The 23,082-nt window shown below is 33.8% G+C and overlaps 4 protein-coding genes across 6 annotated transcripts; 2 read left to right on the forward strand and 2 right to left on the reverse strand.

Moving 5' to 3' along the window:
- Positions 1-6,606: 6,606 nt before the first annotated feature.
- On the forward strand, positions 6,607-7,203 carry LOC108195015 (probable calcium-binding protein CML46). The gene has a single exon (XM_017361952.1). It carries the CDS (start codon positions 6,607-6,609, stop codon positions 7,201-7,203), a length of 597 nt encoding a protein of 198 aa, XP_017217441.1.
- Positions 7,204-11,935: 4,732 nt separating this feature from the next.
- LOC108195017 (uncharacterized) lies at positions 11,936-15,514 on the forward strand. Of its 3 annotated transcripts, XM_017361953.2 has the most exons (6): positions 11,952-12,134; positions 12,532-12,950; positions 13,621-13,859; positions 14,202-14,350; positions 14,980-15,067; positions 15,155-15,514. In XM_017361953.2, exons 2-6 carry the CDS (start codon positions 12,793-12,795, stop codon positions 15,184-15,186), a joined length of 666 nt encoding a protein of 221 aa, XP_017217442.2. In that variant the 5' UTR covers positions 11,952-12,134; positions 12,532-12,792; the 3' UTR covers positions 15,187-15,514. The 3 variants fall into 3 exon arrangements, with proteins under 3 accessions (XP_063937440.1, XP_017217442.2, XP_063937439.1); XM_064081369.1 differs by having other exon boundaries at positions 11,954-12,134; positions 14,980-15,514; XM_064081370.1 differs by lacking the exon at positions 12,532-12,950 and having other exon boundaries at positions 11,936-12,134; positions 14,980-15,514.
- A 949-nt stretch (positions 15,515-16,463) lies between these two features.
- Positions 16,464-17,703, reverse strand: LOC108196117 (chlorophyll a-b binding protein 4, chloroplastic). The gene is made up of 3 exons (XM_017363232.2): positions 17,362-17,703; positions 16,859-17,274; positions 16,464-16,754 (listed from the first exon to the last, which is right to left on the reverse strand). Exons 1-3 carry the CDS (start codon positions 17,556-17,558, stop codon positions 16,615-16,617), a joined length of 753 nt encoding a protein of 250 aa, XP_017218721.2. The 5' UTR covers positions 17,559-17,703; the 3' UTR covers positions 16,464-16,614.
- Positions 17,704-19,621: 1,918 nt separating this feature from the next.
- LOC108196118 (expansin-A1) lies at positions 19,622-21,286 on the reverse strand. Its single transcript, XM_017363234.2, has 4 exons — positions 21,135-21,286; positions 20,837-20,999; positions 20,455-20,752; positions 19,622-20,340 (listed from the first exon to the last, which is right to left on the reverse strand). The coding sequence occupies exons 2-4, from the start codon at positions 20,967-20,969 to the stop codon at positions 20,037-20,039; spliced, it is 735 nt and encodes a 244-aa protein (XP_017218723.1). The 5' UTR covers positions 20,970-20,999; positions 21,135-21,286; the 3' UTR covers positions 19,622-20,036.
- Positions 21,287-23,082: the final 1,796 nt, after the last annotated feature.

Below are 23,082 nucleotides of genomic sequence, written 5' to 3' on the forward strand. Positions count from 1 at the left end.
TATGAGATGTTAGTACAACCGGAACTAATAGAAAGAATCAAAAAGAGTCAGGAATTAATGATTGAAGAAAGACGATCTGAATTGACTGGTGATGAGTACTTGAGTGTTAAAGATGAAAAAGGAGTTAGGAGATTTGCCAACAGAATTTGGATTCCTAACCTGATAGATCTTAAGAGGGATATTCTGAGTGAAGCTCATGAGTCAAAATATTCTATACACCCAGGAAGCACCAAAATGTATCAAGATTTAAAGAGAAATTATTGGTGGCCTAATATGAAAAGAGAGATTGCCGACTGGGTGAGTAAATGTCTAACATGTCAAAAAGTAAAAGCTGAACATCAACGACCTGGTGGATTATTGCAACCACTAGAGATCCCAGAATGGAAATGGGAACATATTACCATGGATTTCATAGTAGGATTTCCTAGGACTCGAGCAAATCATGATGCTATTTGGGTAATTGTTGATAGATTGACAAAATCGGCGCATTTTCTTCCTATTAGTGAGAAATATACCCTCGAAAGATTAGTGAAAATGTACATGAATGAAGTTGTGTCTAAACATGGAGTGCCAATATCAATTGTTTCGGATAGAGATGCTAGGTTTACATCAAGATTTTGGCAAGCATTTCAGGAATGCTTTGGAACTAGGCTTAACCTGAGTACTGCATACCACCCTCAAACAGATGGACAAAGTGAAAGGACAATCCAGACTATAGAGGATATGTTAAGAGCTTGTTCTTTAGATTTCAAAGGAAGTTGGGATGATCACTTACCTCTAGTAGAGTTTTCTTATAACAACAGCTATCACGCCAGTATTGGAATGGCACCTTTTGAGGCATTGTATGGTAGAAAATGTAGATCACCACTTTGCTGGGATGAAGTTGGAGAGAAAAAGATTTTAGGACCAGAACTAGTTCAACATACCAAACAATCAATTGAGAAAATAAGAAAAAGACTAGTTGCAGCTCAAGATAGGCAAAAGAAATATGCGGACTTAAAAAGGAATGAGAAAGTCTTTGATGTAGGAGAAAAAGTACTTCTAAAAGTATCGCCTTGGAAAGGAGTAATTAGATTTGGTAAAAGAAGTAAGTTAAACCCGAGATATATAGGACCATTTGAGATTTTGAGAAAAGTAGGAAGTGTTTCTTATCAATTGGCCTTACCCCCAGATTTACAACATATCCATGATGTTTTCCATGTATCCATGTTAAAAATTTACAAGACCGACAACCGTCATGTTCTAAACTACGAGCCAGTAAATATTCAATCTGATCTAACATACGAAGAGCAACCAGTGGAGATAGTAGATTCAAAAATTCAAGAATTGAGGACTAAGAGAGTCAAGTTAGTTAAAGTAATATGGCGAAATCAAGCTGTCGAAGAAGCTACGTGGGAATTAGAGGAAGAAATGAGGAAGAATTACCCAGAGTTGTTCGGCACTAATCGAGATTCCGAGGACGGAATCCCTTAAGGAGGGAAGAATGTAACAACCGTGAAATTTACAAGTACGCCAAAATGCGGCTATTTAATTTAATTATTTATTGTGTAAAAAGACTATTATTATAGTCTCGAATTTAATAAAAATATATGATATAAAAAGTATCAATTAAAATATTATAGTTGCGAGAATTCTAAAAAATGTATTATATCAACTAGTGTGGACCAGTATTTTAATATATGTGTTAAATCGAGAGTTGCGTTTAAACGAAGAATCTAGTTGACGCGGTTATCTAACTGCAGCCCGTGAATAGATAAATATAACGTCTTAGCCAAGTTGATTATTTTATTATAGACTCAAAATTTGGTAATAAAATATTAAAATGATAATTAATATATTTATTTATGTTATTATTTTATTCAATAATTAATTATTTAATATTATTTTTGAAATTATCCGAGAATAACCGAGCCAAGCGGGATAATTTTTACGAGTCGGAACTTGGGGCCCAAGTCATAATACTTGGAGCCCAAGCATACAACTTGGATCCCAAGTTTACGTGGTGGCCAAGTAGAATTAATTAATTAATTAGGCATACATTAGGAGAGTCATTAGCTTTAATGAGGATTAGTAAATGAGTATAAATACCGAACAAAAGCTTTGTTTTCATTTTCCACATTACTGCTAAAGAGAAGAGGGGAAGGAATTTGGTAGAAGAAGAGAGTTAAGCAGAAGAAATTTATTGAAGTTTCACTCCGAAAGTTCCTGTAAAGCAAGGTAAGTCACTTGGCTTTTTAATTAAATGGAGAATTAATTCCAATATTTAATTGAGGACCCACTTGCGTATATTAATTTGAGTGATCTAAAATACTTAAATTTATTCAATCAAATTGGTAAGTGTCTAATTTAGGATCATAGTATCTATTTTGGGATAATTAATAGAGTCATATACATCTAAAGGAGCTTGGGGATTTTGCCTAAACTACTGTAAAATTTGGTCTTATGTTTAAGTTGGAGTTTTGATGAAGTGGTGATAAATTGTTAAGATTGGTTGTGTTGATTAACGTGCTAATTGGAGATGGAGTTCGAGTCGGGGAGAGAGGAAGGAAAGTAGTAGGAGATGAGGGGAAAAAAAAAGATGTGAGGGAGGTGAATATAGTAGTGACATAATGAGAATTTTACAAGTTGGAGGAATTTAATAAATTCCAAAAATATAGTAATTGGGTAGGTTAAATAATAAAATTAATAAAATATGGGAATTGAATTTATAAAGTAGGATTTGGGTTGAAAAAGGAAATAATAATATTGGAAGAGAAATGTTGGCTGTTGATGATTGGGGAGATTTTTGGTAAATTTGTACTTGTGCATGATTAGTAATATTACTAATAAAAATTGAAAAAGAAAATATATAACTATATAAGAATTAGATTTATATAGTTCGATTTGGTTGAATAAATAATATGGGGGATAAATGTTTGACTTAAGGTGATTGGGTTAATAAAGTGGTATTTGGGAGTCGTAAATAAAGTGTAGATTGAGATTTATTTTTTAGATTAATTATGTTGTGAGAATAAAATAGAGTTAAAAGAATGCTTGAAGACATAATTAGAGAGAAAATGGGATTTGTGATTGGTGTTTTAGGAATTTAATAAGGAAAAATGGGGTTACTATTGAAAAGACTTTAAATGTTTAGAAATCGAAGGAGTTTGGTATTATTGTTAAAGCGGTAACTTTGGGAATGTAGTAGATAAACTTGAAAATCCGGTTTAGTTATTTATAAAATAATTTAATAAATGATTAAATTAGAGAGAAGTGAGACTTTGGGAAAATAAGAAGAATGTAAATTAGAAATATTTAGTTGGCTATTTGTCAAGGATAAGGCTTATACCAAAAGAGAGTTAAAAACAAGAGGTTGCAGTTAAATATTTAGAGAAAGAGAATTGAATAACCATGTATCCATACGAGATTTAATATATACAAGAACAAATAATATTAAATAATTTATAGTGGATCTTTTAAGATCATTACTTAACGATGAATATTACTAAATATTATTATTTTGTGGCATAGAATATTTCTTATTTGGAAAGGACGAAGCTCAATTATTCGATTTAAATTCAGAATTATTTTGCGAAGGAAGCCAGGCAAGTTCACTATCCCTCTCTTGATGTGAAGTTTCTCGTGCCTATTTAATAATTGTGTGAAAAGTGTTGATTGTGAAAATATTACATTTCGTACCAATGTGAATCGAGAAAATATCTCCGTTTCATTATGAAGGCTTTAAGATATTGTTCAAATATTACTTTCTATAATCTGAGCCCTCTCATTGTACGGGGATGAGCTGATCCTAATAACGATAATATTTTGAATCTTTGAAACTTGAGGAGAATACATTGCAGCGATGATCTCACCACAATCAACCTACTCCCCTTTTGGAGATCATCTTAATTCTTGGAATCTTGTTCTTTTAATTATCCTTCACTTCTACCTTCAGGTAATCTTTGTTGAAAGGGTGCATTGTTCGCACTTCTTTGGTAAAGATGAGAAGTGTTTGTTTGGGAGAATTTCCTTGTATTCGGAGGAATCTGTTCAAGCTGGTCAACACGGATTTCTTAAATTCGTGGTAGAGTTGAATTTACTATCTGGTAAGGCAGATAGTTTAGGGTTACAAATGTTAACCCTTATGCTAGCAAATGAGAGTGGTAGGTGTGTCTTGTGCGGTTACGATCAGACTGCAAAGATCACACAGGAGAACGGTATTCACGAAATGGTACTGATCGAGCCATGTAGTGTTACCGAGAGGTGGAAGACCAGCGTTTTCCTTACTTGAACTTGATTTTTCATTTCACGGTAGCTGCTTTGTTGCTTTGACTTGAATTGTTTTCTATGCCTTACGTGCATATTCTGCTGATTGTTGTTTTGTTCTATGTGGACTTGCTGAGCAATTTGATTGCTCATTCTTGCATCTATTTTATTTCTTTTTGAGCAGTAAATAGTGAGTATGCCACAACTCAAGAAAACCGCCCGGAAATGGGTTTTTAGCAAAGGCAGAAAAAAGGCGCATCACCCAAGCTGAGACTGCTAGACTACGCCGTTTGGTTGTACGAGCTATAGTTATTATAATGGTCTGGAATCAGACTTCCCTTTATGTAATAAAGTTAGAGTCGGTAGTAATGTTGTAAGACGATCGACCCTGGACTTGTGGGGGCAAGAGTTGGATTATGTAATATTAATATGTAATGCAAGTGTTCTTTTGAGTCAGATGTTTAGTGGCGGACCAGATCTGCGGGATGTGGATCTGGGGGCGTTACATCATTAATTCCCGCCGCTTCTAACATTGGACCAACAAGGCGAGAGCAGAAGCAAAGAACTCCGTTTGAATGAGTTTACGAGTTAAGATGATTTATAACGCGATAAACTTGTGAGTTAAGATGATTTATAATGTGACTTATATGATAAGTTTGGAGTTTAAAATATATTTTTATATAATTCTAACTTATATATTAATGATTTATGAGTTATTAAAAATAAAAATAAAATTATTTATAGGTAATTTATATCTTATGAGTAATTTATATAAATTAAATTAAAAAAAATTAAGTCGTCAAGAAAAATATCTCAAACTAATTTCTGATTTTAAGTCAATTTCTAAGTTATTTTTAATTTTGATCCGACTTATATAACTCATTACACTAACAAACATTTTTCAGCTTAAAGTCGAAAATGACTCGAGCAGACTCCATTATATCGTCCGAGTTGAATTGAATGACCATATGGCTAATTAATTATGAAACTTTTTTTAACTTGTAAGAGAGTAATATTATATAAAGATATGCATTTTTATGTTAATTAAGCTCCATTTATGAATTCCTGGACCGGGGTTGCTACAACTGATTTGTTAGGACCCTGGACCCTGGTGGCGTCACATGGTTAGGTTTGAGTTCCGTCGTGGTCATCTTTTCTTGATTATCGATCATCTCATGTCTTGCTTAGCAAACCTCCTGAACTAAAAATGGATTCCATTCTAAGCTTTGTTCTAAAAGTTGATGATTAATCTTGTAACTCACCTAATTGATTAAATATTCGATTCAATTAATCATCCAATTATTTAATCGGGATTAATATTCAGATAATCCTTATACTGACTTCACTTGTTATATCCGATTCTCACTTTTACGACACGTACATGACTTTAACCGCGTGATCAGCAGATTTAGTGGTGGAGGTACTGTTTTAAGAGATTAGTCTGCGTGATCAAAAGACTTACTGCTATATTCGTCATATATATTTACATGCAACAAGGTCCTGAAGTTCAAACATATCATATCCCCGAGAAGCTTGCTATACAGGAAAAGCTTATTGACTTCATGGCTTCTGTGAAAGATCTTATCATACCATGAAATTTCCTTGTAATTGTGTAGCATATATATTTACGTTATGATAGTGACATGTTTGTTTTGTTCATTAAATCGAAAGTTACAATAATCTGTGTTATGTTTGAAGCGGATTGATAAAGCAAAAGTAATTATCAGCTAATGAACTTTCAGAAATTTGACGTCTGAACCAAGTATAATACGTACAAGTGACAATATCCAAGAAACTACCAGGAAAATTCCTCGACAGGCCCAGTTCAGGCCTGGATTTTAGTTCCGTTGTCTTCTTTGCTTGGATTAAACATTGAACTGATTCTTTATCTCTTTATATCAGTTAAAATGAAATACACACTTTTCATAACAGAAGTGACTTAATATCCCAGCTTTAGCAATAAGTATTTCTTTTCACACTATCTCTTAACTATTGATTTCTTCAGTGAAAACAAGGACTGGCGACTTCTCCTTAGCTTCGCATACAAGATATAATTATAGCAATAATTGCGGCCAAGGAAATAGGCGAGATGCTTCGTGCAACTTTGGGTGTTTGTCTTGGAAAGCTTATGTTATCTACCGACTACTTTGCCGATTTTCTATGCATTTTCCTCAGGCTTTGAATGACTTTTACCTTCACATAGGCCAATATGAATACCAGACCATCTATCTATAAATGCTGAAATGCAATACCATAAATCTATACTTCTCACAGAAGATACTCATTCAACAGCTCAGTCACTCTTCTACACCTCTCTTTTTTCCTCATCTACTATTATATTTCTTTCATCTCGAAACGACCATGAGTAAAGCAATTTCAGTAGGGGGAATAATCTTGATGGGAATCAAGTCAGCTAGCCTCACATCACTTGTCAGCATTAGCGTATTGTTTATGGTTCTATGTTGTTTAATAGAACTATACGACGACTTCTATTCATCTTTTGTTCAGCCCTCACTAGACTTCCTCTATGTCACATGGAAATGTTATTCCGCCAAGGGGACTAATCCTCACTCTAACGACGATAATCATGATTGCAGAGACACTAGGTGGATATTACGAGCAGAAGTTGAGATGGTAATGGAAAGATTAGGACTTTCTAGCCACCCAAATTGTGACAAGAAGTTGCAAGAGAGATTTAGTTCACATGAGATAGCAAATATGTTCAATGTGAATGAGCCAAGCCTAGGGGAAGTCCAGCAAGCTTTCGATTTGTTTGATGAGAATAGTGATGGTTATGTAGACCAAAAGGAGTTAGCTAGAGTCCTCAAGAGGCTGGGCTTAAAAGAATTTTCAGAAACAGAATATCGGAAGATGATTAAAATTTATGATCGAAACGGGGACGGACTTATTGATTTTTTCGAGTTCTGTGAGCTCGTCGAGGATAGCTTTAGTTGTTAATGCGTTCTTACTCTAATTTCCCCCCCCCTTTAGTTGTTTCTGAGCAATGTTTAATCAATGCATGCTTTGCCTTGCTGGTCGCTACTACTCCCATCCTGTTTTATTTTATTCAGACATTTTGAGACATTTTTTAGGTAGACGGAACGGATGATAAAAAATTATTATTTTTGATTAATTTTTTTTAAATAAAATTTTAAATGTATATTTTTAATCAGAAAAACAAAAATAATATTTTTAACTACCTGCTCAAAATACTTAAAAATGTTTCTTAAAAATTAAATGATCAAACAAAAATTATTTAAAATATGCATTAAAAGTCAAAGCGTCCAGACTATGTTGAGTAATACAGACTACAGAGGTGAGCTGTCTTTATATGAGCATATGACACATACTTGCAAGAACAAAATTCCCAGTCACAAGTTCATCTAATTCTTGACCAGACCAACCTGTATTCCGGACCACTAATTCATGTACATTAACAGATTTTATAGTAAATTATTCATGTAATTTAGATTACATATAAAATGTGTTTAGCGTGTTTTGTGCACTATTATACTTGCGTTTAGCAACTCACTGATGACATAAAACCTAGATGGAAAAGATAATCAAACAGATTCGCTATTGATATGTTAAGATAATAGAGGAAACTAAATATCAGACGTATCAAAAATATATCTCAATATCTATTTTTATTTTTATCTTTTGCACTATAAATTTTAACATAGAAATTATTATATATATATTTTTTCTTCGATACTAATAGATAAAAGAATGATAGTATAATTTTGGAAGAGCGTGTCCAAAATGATAATGCGCGATAAGTGTTTTCAAAACAATTTGAAGAATGCGTATAAAAAAGTTGCACATGAGTGTAAATAAAAGATGCGTTTCATCTGTACATGTGTTTCCGTGATGCAGAAAATGTATGTTATTGCAGAATGTTTTTATTTTAAAATAATTATCCGCACAATGCTCATGCACAAGATGCGTGTTATTGTAGAAAGTTGTTTTTTAAAAATAACTAGTTGAGAATCCGCGCGTTGCGGCGGCTTATAAAAGTTATATTAATAATTCAATATTAATATTTGTAGAATGCAATAATTTTGTGGTTGTCTATAAAATGTATATTAATGTTTCCAAGTTATTATTTATAGGATAAAATAAATTTTATGCTATAAAAATCTTGATGTAATACCAATACTAATATATAAAATTGGAATATAATTCATGGTGAAAAAATGAAAATAAATTTATACACGTATTAACAAATTAATTTGTGTTTTTTTAAAAATAATCATGTTATTACATTGGCACCTTCTTCCAATTTTTTTTATTGATTGTGCACGAAAACATCTAACATAAATATGTAAGATAGCAGTCTATAACTACTGTTGCTTGTAAGGATTTTTATTTTTTAATACTGTATAAACAACCTTCACTTAAAAATTGCTTGAACGGAGCAAACAGATTATTCATGAATAATTCTTTCATGTATACAAAGTAAATCATATAAAAATTGACAACAACAAACATGTCCGATGAACAAAACAAATATTATAAACGAATAACCAACAAACATACATCACTAATAGTTAATTTATTGATATCATCCATCAATATCATGTCAAGACTATATTATTTTCCTGTATTTGGATTTGTTGACTTCCACATAGCGGTCTATAACTACCTTTGCTTGCAATAACCTTTATTTTTTTTAATACTGTATAAACATCCTTCACTTATCGTCGCAGAAGAACGGCACCACCGAGTTGGAAATCGAGCAAGAGAACTATCACCAGAGAGAGGTAGGGTTGTGGTATTCAAAGAGAGGAGGTTGTGTTTAGATGATCCAAAACCCTGTGTGCTACTCTTTCCCATAATTAAATAATCTGAAACAAAATTAGATTGAAATTGAAATATAGGAGGTTGTGTTTAGATGATCCAAAACCCTACAATCTATAGGGGTATTTATAGGTGCAGAGAGACTTATGTGCTACTCTTTCTCATAATTAAATAATCTGAAACAAAATCAAATTAAAAATTTCAAACTACTATATTCCATAAATAATCTGAAACAAAATCAGATACTGAAACTTGCTTTTTACATACCTGAAACTGAAAAAGGTAGTTCTGAAACTTGCTTCTAATATATCCGAAACTAAAAAAGGCAGTTCTAATTTTTGATATTTTTCATCTGAAAATTTCAGAAAATTAATAAAATAAAACGGCGGAGCGATGTGAGAGGCGCCACCTACACGCCCCTCGCTCCTCCTTTATATAGAAACAAAATTAAATTAAAACTTTCAAGTTACTATATTCCATAAATAATCTGAAACAAAATCATATTATATAGAAACAAAATCAAATTAAAACTTTCAAGCTACTATATTCCATAAATATTCTGAAACAAAATCAGATCCTGAAACTTGCTTCCAATATATCCGAAACTAAAAAAGGTAGTTCTAATTTTTGGTATTTTTCATCCAAAAATTCCAGAAAATTAGAAAAATAGAACAGAGCGATGTGGGAGACGCCACCTACACGCCCCTCGCTTCTCCTTTATATAAGTATATTGATTTATCTATATATATTTTTTTGCAACACGAGGTACTTTGACAAATATTTTATGAAATATTAGTCAGCTTCTTCACACACGCATTTTAATTAGAAAATTAGTGTGTATGCAGGGGGCTCGTTATTATTTGTAGGACGAAATTAATTAAAAGTTGTCGTATAAAATTTGAAAAATATTTGTTTTACTTTGGCATTTTTAAAAACAAAATTATAAATATAAATTTTGAAAGATAAATCAAAAGCAAATATATAGTTAGCATTTAATAAAATTTTAACTTGTACTCCCTCTGGTCCATTATACAGGGCGTTTGACTTTATACGTATCTTTAGGAGGTTTGACCACATGCAAAACGCCTAAAATTACATGTAAAAAGTCAAACGAACCTATATAATGGATCAAATGAAGTATATAATACGATTATCATTCATATATATTTAATACCATCAAGTCAATGCTATTATTCGATTAATTTGATTGGTAACTCGATTTTGAGTTTGATTCGGATAAAGCTGAACATAACTTGAGTCAAAAACTTCTTTTCTCTGTTGGAAATTTTGTTATTTTAGTTTCTATTGACATTCCCTCTTTGAGATGTGTTCTTCGAGATTTAATTTGAGAGGAGTCCTCTCGTTGTGAATATTCTTTTCTTGGTATAAAATTTTACAAGGTGTAGCGCTCATTTACCAAAAGAATAAATAAATCTGGGCAACTTGGATTATACATTAAATTGAAAAATAAAGAACAAGTTAAAAACGGAAAAAATCTCACATGATAACATAATTATCTAACATATGTAAAAGTTTATATAATATTATAACGTAAACTATAAATTATTATACAATCTATATATCTATATATAAATTAATGATTTAATATCTAAAATCAAATTATAACTATATTCATTTTTTTAAATAAGTAATTTTCAACTAATATGAATACTCGTTACTCAATAAGCTTATCAAGTCAAATCGAAATTCAAATTTTAGAACATTAGTTAGCTGTTAATTGACTTGCCACTTAAAGTGTTGGAGTTTTATTGAACACCATCACCAATCATATTCTTTAGATCACAAGATATATGCCTAAAACAAAAAATTTTGTACTCCCGCTCTCTAACACAAGACGTATCAAATCTACTACTCCCTCTGTCCCGAAAAGATTGAACTGCTTTGACTTTCACGGAGATTAAGAAAAAGATAGTAAAAAGGTTGAAAAGTTGGTAAAGTGGTGGGACCCATCAAAATTTTAATAATAGATTTGAGATAGTGGAGGAAAGTAGTGGGTGTAATAGTGTTTATATTATTATAGAATAGAGATAGTGGAAGAAAGTAGTGGGTGTAATAGTGAAAAGTAGTGTTCAAAAATAATAAGTTTAATAGGTTCATTTTTTTTGGGACGTCCCAAAAAGGAATAAGTGTCAATTAAAATGGGACGGAGGGAGTATTTCTTATGAAATTTAGTGTTAATAATTAATGTAAAACTCTAAATTAATAAATATGATTGTATTATTACACACACAAAAATATATATGTGTGTGTGATTAAAAATAAGATTAGCAAACAAATCACTCCATTAAAAATATAAAAACTAATTAATTATAATATTAGAAATAACACTAAGTTAAATCGAAATTAATTTGAGGTATCCGCACATGCAAATTTTTTTTTTTTTTTGATAATATGAGAATCAAGAGATCTTGATTTAATAGTTATGATCGCAGAGTTTACATGAGAGTTAGTTTATATATCTCAAAATTCAATTCACATATTTCATTCTTTTTTAATAAACAGTCATAAATAAGTGACAACTATAATTAAATAGATATTTATTATGTAAATGTATTAATTACTAATACTTAATATTTCAAGTATAATAAATGAATCATCTATTGGTAATTTTGTAATTACAATTAAAATAAGGATATAATGGATATTTCACAATTATTTTATTGGCTCTTTTTGCCCTTGATTACCATTTAATATATAGAAGCAGATTATATACTGTCCACAGACCCAAACGCCAAGAAAATCTTCAGGGCGCAACCAGCCCATGGCTGGGATGGGCTATAGCTCCAGACCAAAACAAATTTTATAAAATTTATTTATGTATTTGCTAGCCCAATAGAGTTTCAGCGAAGCTAGTCCAACAAAACAAAACAAAACCTAATTACAGGTCCAGTGTCCACCAAATTAAACCAACGTAATACACAGTTACACAGGGACACGGTGTTGTCTCTGTTATCTTCACACTTCACAGCCCGCTGCTCCGCTCTGCGCCTCCGCCGACCGCCGACCGCCGACCGGTGCCGCTCCGCTGCTCCGCCGCGGCTCCAGGCTCTTGCTCCGCATTCCGCAATGTAATATTTATTTCTCAATCAATTTGATTTTTATAATTTTTATGTATCTGCAAAAGTAAAACTCATTCAATGTATAAGTTTTATGTATATTTTTCATACGAAATTCTCAGTCAATTAGCGAAATTATAAAGTTTAAAGGGTCGCCAACTTGCCATGTGCTTTCTAATTATACTGTATAATTTATACAGAAGTCGTTTTGTATAATTTAAATCATTTGTCAGATAATTTATTTTGTGATCCCAATTTTAGGTAGTTCAATTTGAAAAACAGAGCAAACTTATCGAATATTAATTGGATAATGTGGATGATTCTGACTGTTTGCTGGTGTTTCTGTTTTTGTTTTAGCAAGCATATTACTTTCAGAGCTCGCATTCATTGTTTGTTTATATTATTGCAGGAGTCACGATCGAAAGAGAACAAAAACATTGTTTTCGTTTTTAAGTCAAAAAATTATGTTATATATAGGTATTGGGTTGTGAATTTTATACTGTCTCTTTCGCCCAGCCCAGGTGGATTCTAAATCCCGGTTCCGCCAAAACCCCCTCAATCCCTAACCATTCGCCGGAGCTCCGGCGGCTCGATTTCCGGTAAACTAAACTCCTTCACTCATACACACACGTACGAAGATAAGTAGCAAAAGGGTCTCTCAAATTCTCCAATGGCGGCGCTTCCGTTGATGAAACTTATAAGACTTAAAGGAGTGCCAATACTGCAGCAACTTCACTTAGAGGAGCGTTTGCTTCGTACTTCTCCACATAATTGGTGTATTATTAATGATGGAACTAATTTACCTCACATTGTTATGGGCATTTCTGGGTATTTCTCTTTTTTCACTTCATTTTTTTTAAAAAAATTTTTTGTTGCTAATTGATGGGTGTACTTTTTCTTTATATTCACTTTTGTAGTTATCTTTCTTGGGATTTTGCTAGTCAGCTTGAGTTCAATAATTAAAATGCATATTAACTTCTTAATTGTCCACTGCTTGAAAAGTTGAAGCTTTACTATGGGAGCAATAAGGTGATGACCAAACATAATATGACTACTGGTTGCTAATATTGTTCATTGTGCATTACATCGTCTGGCCTGAATTGGTTATGAATATGGTGATACTTTATGCTGACATGCTGATTTTAGTAGTATATTTATTCATTTGGTTAACTATTGTAGTGAATCAAGGATACAATGCTTTATTAATTTTTGAGTTTTCGTAAATATGTTAGGCTATTAAGCTAACGAGTTAGTTCTGAAATTATTACCAAGTGTGAGAAAATTTTGTGCTTGCTATAGATGCTTTTCGTTAATTTTATCATTATTCGTGAAGTCGTGAACTGAATGACAGCGCTGCTAAAACTGGTCTTGTAGGACCCTGATGACACCACCTGGCTAGATTTGTCGCAGGGTTGTCTTTTGTTGATCGTCATCTCATGCGTGCTTCACCTATATTTTCCTAGATGCTAATATTCCTTAAATGATTGTTCTTGCTTAGGAAACCTGCCGAACTTCTTGAAATCAATTCTGTTTTGAGAGATAAAGTTCCTGTGATTAGAAGATTTAGCGGAGGAGGTACTGTTATAGTTGATACTGGTACGATATTCGTCACATTCATATGCAACAAGGATGATGTTTCTGAAGTTCAACCATATCCTCGACCTATCATGTCCTGGAGTAGCTTATTGTACAGTAAAGTATTTCAAGGAGTTGGTGATTTTGTCCTCCGCGAGAATGGTATATACATTGTACTCTATACTGCTTACAATCGAAAATGAATTCAATATCCCCCCCACCCCCACCCCCACCCCCACCCCCCAACACAAAAAAAAAACAAACCGCCCCATCCTTTTTACTATACACCAAATAAGTGATTAAAAGGTTCTCGTGAGTTTGGTTTGCCTCAACTCACAAACTATGTATTAGGTGATATATAAAATTGCTTCGAGCTGTCAGCAATGTCTGAAGTTGTAATTGATCTATTTCAATTCAGTGGCTTATGACACCTTTAGTTTTCTTATCATGCATTGAAATTCTGTCGGTGCTTAAGTTACTCAATATTCTTTTTGAATGATGTAGATTACGCCTTTGGCAACCGCAAGTTTGGTGGAAATGCTCAATCTATCACCAAAAATCGTTGGATTCATCATACATCGTTTTTGTGGGACTATGAAATCAATAACATGGCTTATCTCAAGCTTCCGAAACGAGCTCCTGAATATAGACTAGTATGTCCCCAATCTCTTAGCTTCTACTATATGAGAGACTACAATTACATTTAACACCACCACTATCTAAACTGTTCTATCACTAGTTGAGTATTGACATGTCATTATAGCTTTAGATAAATGGAAGATAGTGCACATATATAACTGATGAATATTTAAATACATATGTTCCGTTTTGTATCTTTTGAAGCCTGAGGGAAAAGGAATCTAAGCTATGAACAAAACATCAACTTCTGAGGGCATTTCATTGATTGTGCCTGTCAAATGTTCCTACTATATATTGGTAACATTATTAGCATATACCATAATAATCAATTCATCCCAACTGTCTTCTGTTGAGAATCCACGTAACTATTTCTGATGGATGCAAACCTATAGTCGGCAATCTGAGGGAATATTATGGTCAGAGCCTGTTAAATTGTAAGGGCATAAGCTGATCACTTGTATTTGTGCAGGCTTGTTTTTTCTCTAAATTTTGTTTGTGCAGGGTTCTTCTTATAGGGATGCTATTTATAGTTCTGCAGTGAACATTAAGCGTTATTAATAGATTTGCACTGAAAGTTTTGCAATTACATAAAACATTACTTTGAAATTTTTCTGTAACTGTGTGCACATCAATGTATGTTCAGGCTAGGAATCACTTGGATTTCATATGTTGCATGAAAGAATATATGCCAAGGACAAATTTCATCACAAGAACTGTTGATGCACTCCAAGGTGAGTTTTCTGTTGAAACCACAGACTTGGAAGCAGTTGAGTCTCCTCCAAATACAAAGTTTATTCATTCCTCAAAGATACTGACAGAGCGGGAACTGGAGGAAGCTGCTCTGGGATGACACGTTACTCTTTGTTAGTTAGCTCTGTAGAATTGGTTAGTCAAGCCAGAGAGAGACATGTAGAGAAGCGCTGAATATTTCCATCTTTGTTTCACAATAGAAGGTATTAAATTCATTCTGATTTAAATGCTTGGAAACTCATATCCACTTTGATCTAAAGTATAATGTTAGAGAGGATACATACATAATATATACAGGCAGAAGCGTGCTTATGTAGCATAGATGTATGCTCATAGTTATATGTGTATATGTACTGTCTCAATTCTTATTATTCAGGTGCAGAATAATTTTTGCGTTGTCATTTAATTATATTCTTAAGGATTCTATACATGTGTTAGTTTCATATATATAGCGTCTTTCAGTTTGAAATAACAAGGGCTCTGAAGAGCTGGGAATGTCATACGTGTACTGGGTATATGTTCTTTTACCATCTATTAATCCAGTATGATTTTGCAATTTCGCTTATGCTGCGTGTTTTAGGAGGAAGTCGTGGATCATATGAACTTTGTGTTAATAATGTATGTTCATATAGTTGAAAATATGTTGTAATGACTTGCTAAATATGTGATGATGGAAGTTGTCTTGAATCTAGTAGGAGCGTTGAAGATTATGAATGTCATCCATCTTATATCTATATGTCATTATAGAAACAAGATTTAATTAACCAAAATTAATATACTCCAGGAAAAATAAATATTCTCAACAACTCTATTGATTACAAATTGTAGGTGTTTTTAGGTCCGCATCTTATGAAATAATACTCTTGGACATCGATGGTAAAAGTTTTGCTAGAATATAGAATACATTTTGTGATGTTTGAGGTGGTTCAATGCTGTGAGGTATATAGTGTAACTATGGATCATGCACAAGATCAAGCAGCTTATATTAGTTGTTATTTTCCTGCACAAAGTTGTAAAGTTAACAGTAACATGCCTTGATATGTGCTGCTCTATGTTATTGCATATGTATACTAAATGTTGAGCAGAAAAGGAAGAAGACTACATAACTTGTGCATAATAATATAGGTTTCATTGTGTTCTGTTTGTTGATGGAGCTTGTTAAGAGCAAGTCCATCGTGTTATATCTTGTTCTATAGCTATATTATAGAACAAAAAGTAAAAATCAACGCTCCGATGGTGTTCTATATTTTGTGCTACGATAGACAAGATATAGCAACAACCGTTGGAGACATGATTTTAGTTTAGCATTAAAAATCACTTTCTGTAACTAAATTATAGCAATAACTCTGTTTATTTTATCACAACCATTGGACTTGCTTGTAGAAAAATATTGCAATCTTACTTCTGTACATTGAAACTAAAGGTACGCAATAAAGCAAATTTTCGGTCAAAAATCATGTATTCATGGTTTACAATACAAATGAACATGATTTTTTTCTTAAATCGACTCTTGTCCGGAGATTTTAGCCTATGGTGAGCCGCTGAAAGTTTGAACAATTGTGTTGTGCCATGGGTCAGCTAGGTGCTGCTGAAGGTTCTCGAATGGTCCTTTTCCGGTCACATTGTGTTGAACCACAAACCCTAAGAATGCCAACATTGCCAGTCTTCCTGTAAAATTTGTAACACATGAATTAGTTCCTAGTTCATGAATGCAAATTAGATTTGCTAGATGTTAAACTATGGTTTAGGAGAAAGGAGACTTGGTGACTTACCATTGGCAAGCTCTTTCTCTTTAGCCTCTTCAGTAGCCGCGAAATTCAGAGGGTTGAAGATACCGCCTGGGTAACCAACTTCACCTGGTGGCAAACTGTAGCTCTTGAAGATGGGATCCTGATTTACGCTTCCAGGGTTCTTGATGTCTTGCCACCTCCTGATCTCTACATAGTGGAACAAGATGAACTCGATCACGAACAGGGTCGATGACGATGCAAAGTACTCGGATTTTCCAGCATCGTACCATTCCGGAGCATTGATCAGACCAATCTTGGTGAAAACCTCAGGTAGTAGCATTCCAGCAACTCCTAACATAGCCCATCGTCCGTTAACAAGCTCTGCCTGAACGAACCATTTCAAGTTCTCGGGGTCCTCAGCTAGCGCCAAAGGATCAAATCCATTGTCACCTGGAAGACTGAATGAAGAAACAAAGGTAAATTACTATCCTTAAGCACACTAAACTTACATTGTACAAGAAGTAAACATGTTTCCACAAAAGTACCTGCCATCTAGATAACCAGGGGAAGCTAGGCCAGGTAGCCACTGGCCTTTCTTGGCTTCAACTTTGAATGAGCCTGAAGCCACCGGCTTGAACGAGACCTCACGGTTTAATCTCCCCGATGATCCGGTGAGGAACCTCGTCTTCGAGGCACACGGCCTGATACCGGCTACCGAAGCTTGGGTGGTGACTGCAGCCATAATTGTTTTCTCAGATTAAGAATGTAGTATTCTGCTGGTGCTCTCAGTGTATGCCCTTGTAGCCATTTTGTACTTCATTTTAAAACCATATTCGTGGCTTTGGTTCAATGAAAAAATCAGGCAGTTGGATCTGTGGAAACCAGTGGCTGTGATTTGATGTCATGATTTTGGATATGCTTATCAGCCTATGGTGCTGCAAGGTCCTTATCCACCTTATCTTGCTGTTGTTGCTTATTGATCTTCGTATATTTTGCGTTCTTCTTACTGGTTCTGAGCAAGTTGTGGGATCCACCGGTGGTGACACGTAGATGATTCTGCGATGTGGTGGATTCGATTTTCTAACAGGCCATCTAAACATCCTTCTTGTACAAATGATTGGTTCACGTGAGAACTCGAATCTGATGAGACTTGGGTTAGGTTTGATGGGCCTTTAGTTTCTGTCCAGGACTTTAAAATGTGGATCGGATGGGAAGTTGTTCAAAAAACTTGAGCCCAATGTCATCACTCTTATAATTTCAAACCTGTTAATATGTCACACAACGCTTTACATTTATTTTGTTCGCGTTCAGATTTACTTATTTGATCATAATTATTGTTCATAATTATTTATTTTTGACAAACGAAATAGGAAAATGTGATCATAATGAATGAGATGGAAGGTGTATACTATATAATTATCATTGATCTTAAATTTGTAATCACTATAGAATGTTTTGTTACTTAGAGTTTTCATGATGTAGGTGGTGTGATATACTCCATCTCTGACTCTCTCCCCCTCTTTCTCCTAGGTTGTTTATCTTTGGATACAGACTGTTTATTTTTAGAGACGGAGCTTAATACACATTTTAAGACTCATATAAAAAGACGTGTTTTAGAATTTAAATTATGTGCTAAGCAATGCAAAAAGTTGTAAAGAAATGAGAGGGATGGTGAATTATATCGGAAATGAACTAGGCCGGAAAGAAGAATGTATGCAGAAACAAGAAAGCATAAGTAGACAAACAAAGGCCCTCTGCTTTATTCTGTCATGACTAGATATACATGCCAAGTGATACAAATTATCATCATAGCTAAGGACATTTTTAGCATCAGCAGCCAAATTTGTTGACTCCATCCAGACCCCCAAACAAAATATGCAGGCACTTGTTCTTTAATGTATACTATGGGCCGTTTGGCTGTGCTTAGAAGAAGTAACTTATTACTTAAAATAAAGAAGTGGATTAAAATTAATAAGTTGATTTAGACTTAAAAGCTATTACAAGTGTTTGGATACTATGACTTATAATTTCTTATAAGTTATTTAAGTGTTTGGATAACTTAACTCATAAGTTTGTATAATTCTCTAATTTTTTAAAATAAATTGTTTTATTTAAAAATATATTTTAATAGTTTCAAAAAAAATATATTTTAACAATACAAAAACTTTTATTATTAATACACGAAATATTTTCTTTCAAAAAAAATACACAAAATATTTTACAAATAAAAAATATAAAAACTATGCATTAAAAAGATAAAGAAGAAGTGCTGAAGTTAAAGAAGAGGAGGTGCATGAGAAAATCCGCCGCGGAGAGAAGTAAACAAGTGTTTAGTAATATAAGCTGGAGTAAAAAAAAAAGCCGGGGTTTATAGCTTTTTTTTCCCGAGCTTCTCCAACTTATTTTGAGCGCTCCTACATTTGCCAAACAGCAGGTTTAACAAGTGAAGTGGGCTTATCGGGCTTTTAAGCCCATAAGTTCAATCCCCAAACACCCACTATATAATTGTCCTTGATCTTAAATTTGTACACTATAAAATGTTTTGTTACTTAGAGTTTTCATGATGGAGGTGGTGTGATATACTCCATCTCTTCCCTAGGTTGTTTATCTTTGCAGGCATACTGTTTATTTTCATAGACGGAGGTTGACACACATTTTAAGATTCATATAAAAATATGTGCTTTAAAATTTAAAATACGTGCTAAGCAATGCAAAAAGTTGTAAAGAAATGAGAGGGATGGTGAATTATATCGGAAATGAACTAGGCCGGAAAGAAGAATGTATGCAGAAACAAGAAAGCATAAGTAGACAAACAAAGGCCCTCTGCTTTATTCTGTCATGACTAGATATACATGCCAAGTGATACAAATTATCATCATTGCTAAGGTCATTTTTAGCATCAGCAGCCAAATTTGTTGACTCCATCCAGACCCCCAACAAAATCTCCAGTCACATCTTCACCAACGAGCTCTGCTAGCTGCTAGCTGCCTCCAAGATACAGCGGCCAGCCGCAGCCGCGGCCAGGGTGGTGATTAATATTCTCACCACCCCTATTGTTATTCTCTCCCAACATAATAACCAGACAACACACATGTTACTGAAGTGAGCCTCTTAATACGAGCCTTAATTCTCACTTCTGTAACCAGAAACCACACTATACAACACAACAAGTACATGTATATGACAATTATCTACTGATGCAGAGGGCTTGTTGGATGAGTTAGAATTGCCCGCCACTGAAGGTCTGGCCGAAAGACCAGCCTTCAGGGGCAACGTTGTCGCACTCCAGAACACGGCCATCGCTGCTAGTGACTCTGAAAGACAGACTCTGACCATCAAGTAAAGTATAGCTCTGCCAGTTCTGTCCCCAGTTCCTTGACATGGCTAGCCAACCTGTTTTTGAACCTTTTATCGATACAGCCTTAATGTCACCCGCCCCTGCAACGTTTGTGATGAGTACCAGGTTGAAGTATGAGTGTCCGTTTATAGTGAATCTTATTCCTCCTTTCTTCTCGCAAGGCACCCTAATCAAGAAATTACGTACAGTTAAGTTACCAGTTCTCCTAAATTTTATGACGGTGACTGAATCAGATATTGAAATTTATGTTTATTAAATTTTATATTAAAGAATTAAAGACCTTCTGTAAGAGACAGGAACAACTCCTCCAGTAGAGTCTGCAATTTTTTGGAACACAGGCTCAGAAAGGTCAAAATGAGGCTGGGGAGGATCGCACCAGTTGCCAGGATCATTAGGAGGACAGAAATTAGTTGCGGTGACTATAATAGACCCTGATCTGCACCATCTCGGGGAATTGATACACTTGAGCTCAAAGCAAGCTCCGCAGCTGAAGCCATCATTAAAAAGCACAGTGCTTAGTGCTGCAGTATCCGTCCCATACCCTGTGTTAAACAAGTTTCCATATCCACAAGATCCACCTGTTCCCAAATTTTCACAGATCAGCTAATAAATATATTTATGAGCCTCGAAAATAAACAAAAATGGTATACATAACAACGTACCCATAGTGCCGGAAGCATCACTGCCTCCATAAAAGGTGGCACGGCCCTGCATCCAGCTTCCGTCATCAAATCCATGAACAAGCGAAATAAGACAGAGGATGCCTCCTAGTGTAGAAACAAGCCTGCAGGCCATTTTTTTATTGTGTATTCTTCTAGTTAGTTCCTGCAAACAACCAAAACAGAATTAATTGAGTTACTGACTACTGATAACCATCAACCATTAACCGTTAACTGTAAATACTAGTATTCAGTCTCATTTCTCGACAATAAAAAACGTTTTTAGAGTTGATTATCACACCTTTGGGGAGATTTTGTTGTGGGGGATGAAGCTGTGATTGTGATGGACAAATGAGGGGGAGAAATGGATGTTATATAGGGGAGGGTAAGGGCAAAACGGGGAATTCGGAGACCAAAAAACTGTAATTCAAGTATTGCAGGTAGCTAGTATGTGAACAAGTGAAGGCAGATTGATAATGTGATATGATGAAAGCAATTTGACTTGAAGGGCAGTGTGCAACTTCTTTTTTTTTAGCTTTTTCTGCATTTAAAACCCTTTTCTTCTTCATTTTTGCTTCTTCTTTTGCTTTTTTCCTCCGACGGTTTCGTCTGCTTTCTATTTATATGAATCGTTGTTAGGAGGAGGTTCTGAGTATATTCCGATGCATATATTTCGCTTACATTTTTAGCGGATGGTTCTCTTTTAGGTAGAGAGCTGTAAACGAACCGAACTCAGATGAACTCGGACGAAAATTTAACAAACACGAACAAATTTTAGGCCTATTTAAGATTATTGAACATTTTAAATTCATAGCATGAGAAACGTAGCTTGGCCGGAGCCACAAATGACTCTTGCAGATCGATCCGGGATATTCTGAAGGTAATCGAAATTCTGGAAACAGGATGCTAAAACCCTTCCCTGCAATTATTTTGTAGCGGACGGGTGTGTAACGCGTAAAAATCTGTTAAACAGTTCGGATCAAATTATTTAGTCAAGAATGAGAATGCGAGGTCTCCAGAAATATTGTTTCATTTCATTATAATTCTTATGAATAATTTCGTTTTAAATTAGTAAATTAAGTTATGATGATCGACGGATATATATGGTAACTAATGTGAGTTGCAGAGATGCAACGGCTAAATTAGAAATAACGTACGTAACAGGATGAAGAAGCAAAAGATAAATTGAGTTGCAGAATCGCGCTGTTGTTACAACTTTCGTGACACTTAACATTATGCAGCATGTTGATCATGACCCGTACGTTCATAAACCGCGGCAGAAAGAAAGGAACTGATCTATGCTCAGCAACTCTAAACAGGGTCTCGGACAAACTCTTTTAAAAATGCGAGTCTTCTTTTTCCGCTCTCTTTTAAAGAGTATCTAAATGCTATTAAATTATTATTATTAAATACAATATTCACTTCAATCCAATTTTATTCATTTCTCTCTACAGCAATTTTTTTCAATAATAAAAAATAAAAATGGAGAGCAAATATAAAAAGTAGGGCTGAAATTATTAATGTATTTAATGTATTAACTTGTTATGAGATATATATATTATAAAATTATATTAAAAATAATTTAAAACCCCGTTGAAGATGCTCTTACTAAAATCTAGTTGAAAGGAATTTGAATGTAGTTTAGTCATTTTTTTGAGAAAATAATTTTTATATCAATGAATAGCATCAAAATATAATATCCGAATATGAGGCTTCTTCGTTCAAAAAATTTTATAATCTAACCTAGAGACTTGTCAAGATGTCGACAAAAATTTATGATCTTTTAGAAATTTGTGAAACACCTCGTTCCATATTTAATATATTCATCATCAGATTTACGATTTTGACAACACTCGATTTTCGGTGTTTTATATATATATATATATATTTGTTTGCATTTTGTTTTTTACAATGATTATAGATTATTATAACATATTAGATATGCTTAATTTCTTATTATTATTTTTGACATGATGCTAATTTCTTATTGGTTATCATCTTTATTGGCTTACATTAATATTACTTTAAATTCATAATGATTATCAGATATCATATAATAAACTTGAATATATTTAGTTTCAGGTTGTCTGTTTTGTATTTGTAATGATTTCATATGACAATTTGAAATATACCCGCTTTCTTGATTGATATCATATGTGTCGGTTCCGAATTTTTCGTAATAAACGTCATATATTATTCTGTATCAAGAGAATCCAGAATGATCATCAAATCTCATATAATAAACTTGA

The sequence above is a fragment of the Daucus carota genome, chromosome 7 (assembly GCF_001625215.2).
Source record: "Daucus carota subsp. sativus chromosome 7, DH1 v3.0, whole genome shotgun sequence".
NCBI classification, from domain to species: Eukaryota; Viridiplantae; Streptophyta; class Magnoliopsida; order Apiales; family Apiaceae; genus Daucus; species Daucus carota.

Bases quoted from the DNA above. Each gene is read 5' to 3' on its own strand.
- LOC108195015 (XM_017361952.1), top strand. From the start codon at position 6,607: ATGAGTAAAGCAATTTCAGTAGGGGGAATAATCTTGATGGGAATCAAG.
- LOC108195017 (XM_064081369.1), top strand. From the start codon at position 12,793: ATGGCGGCGCTTCCGTTGATGAAACTTATAAGACTTAAAGGAGTGCCA. The intron at 12,951-13,620 runs GTATTTCTCTTT...GTTCTTGCTTAG, and splicing joins ATTGTTATGGGCATTTCTGG to GAAACCTGCCGAACTTCTTG. The intron at 13,860-14,201 runs GTATATACATTG...TGAATGATGTAG, and splicing joins TTTTGTCCTCCGCGAGAATG to ATTACGCCTTTGGCAACCGC.
- LOC108196117 (XM_017363232.2), bottom strand. From the start codon at position 17,558: ATGGCTGCAGTCACCACCCAAGCTTCGGTAGCCGGTATCAGGCCGTGT. The intron at 17,275-17,361 runs GTACTTTTGTGG...TTCTTCATTCAG, and splicing joins CCTGGTTATCTAGATGGCAG to TCTTCCAGGTGACAATGGAT. The intron at 16,755-16,858 runs GTAAGTCACCAA...CAAATTTTACAG, and splicing joins AGAGAAAGAGCTTGCCAATG to GAAGACTGGCAATGTTGGCA.
- LOC108196118 (XM_017363234.2), bottom strand. From the start codon at position 20,969: ATGGCCTGCAGGCTTGTTTCTACACTAGGAGGCATCCTCTGTCTTATT. The intron at 20,753-20,836 runs GTACGTTGTTAT...ATTTGGGAACAG, and splicing joins TGATGCTTCCGGCACTATGG to GTGGATCTTGTGGATATGGA. The intron at 20,341-20,454 runs GTCTTTAATTCT...TTTCTTGATTAG, and splicing joins GTTCCTGTCTCTTACAGAAG to GGTGCCTTGCGAGAAGAAAG.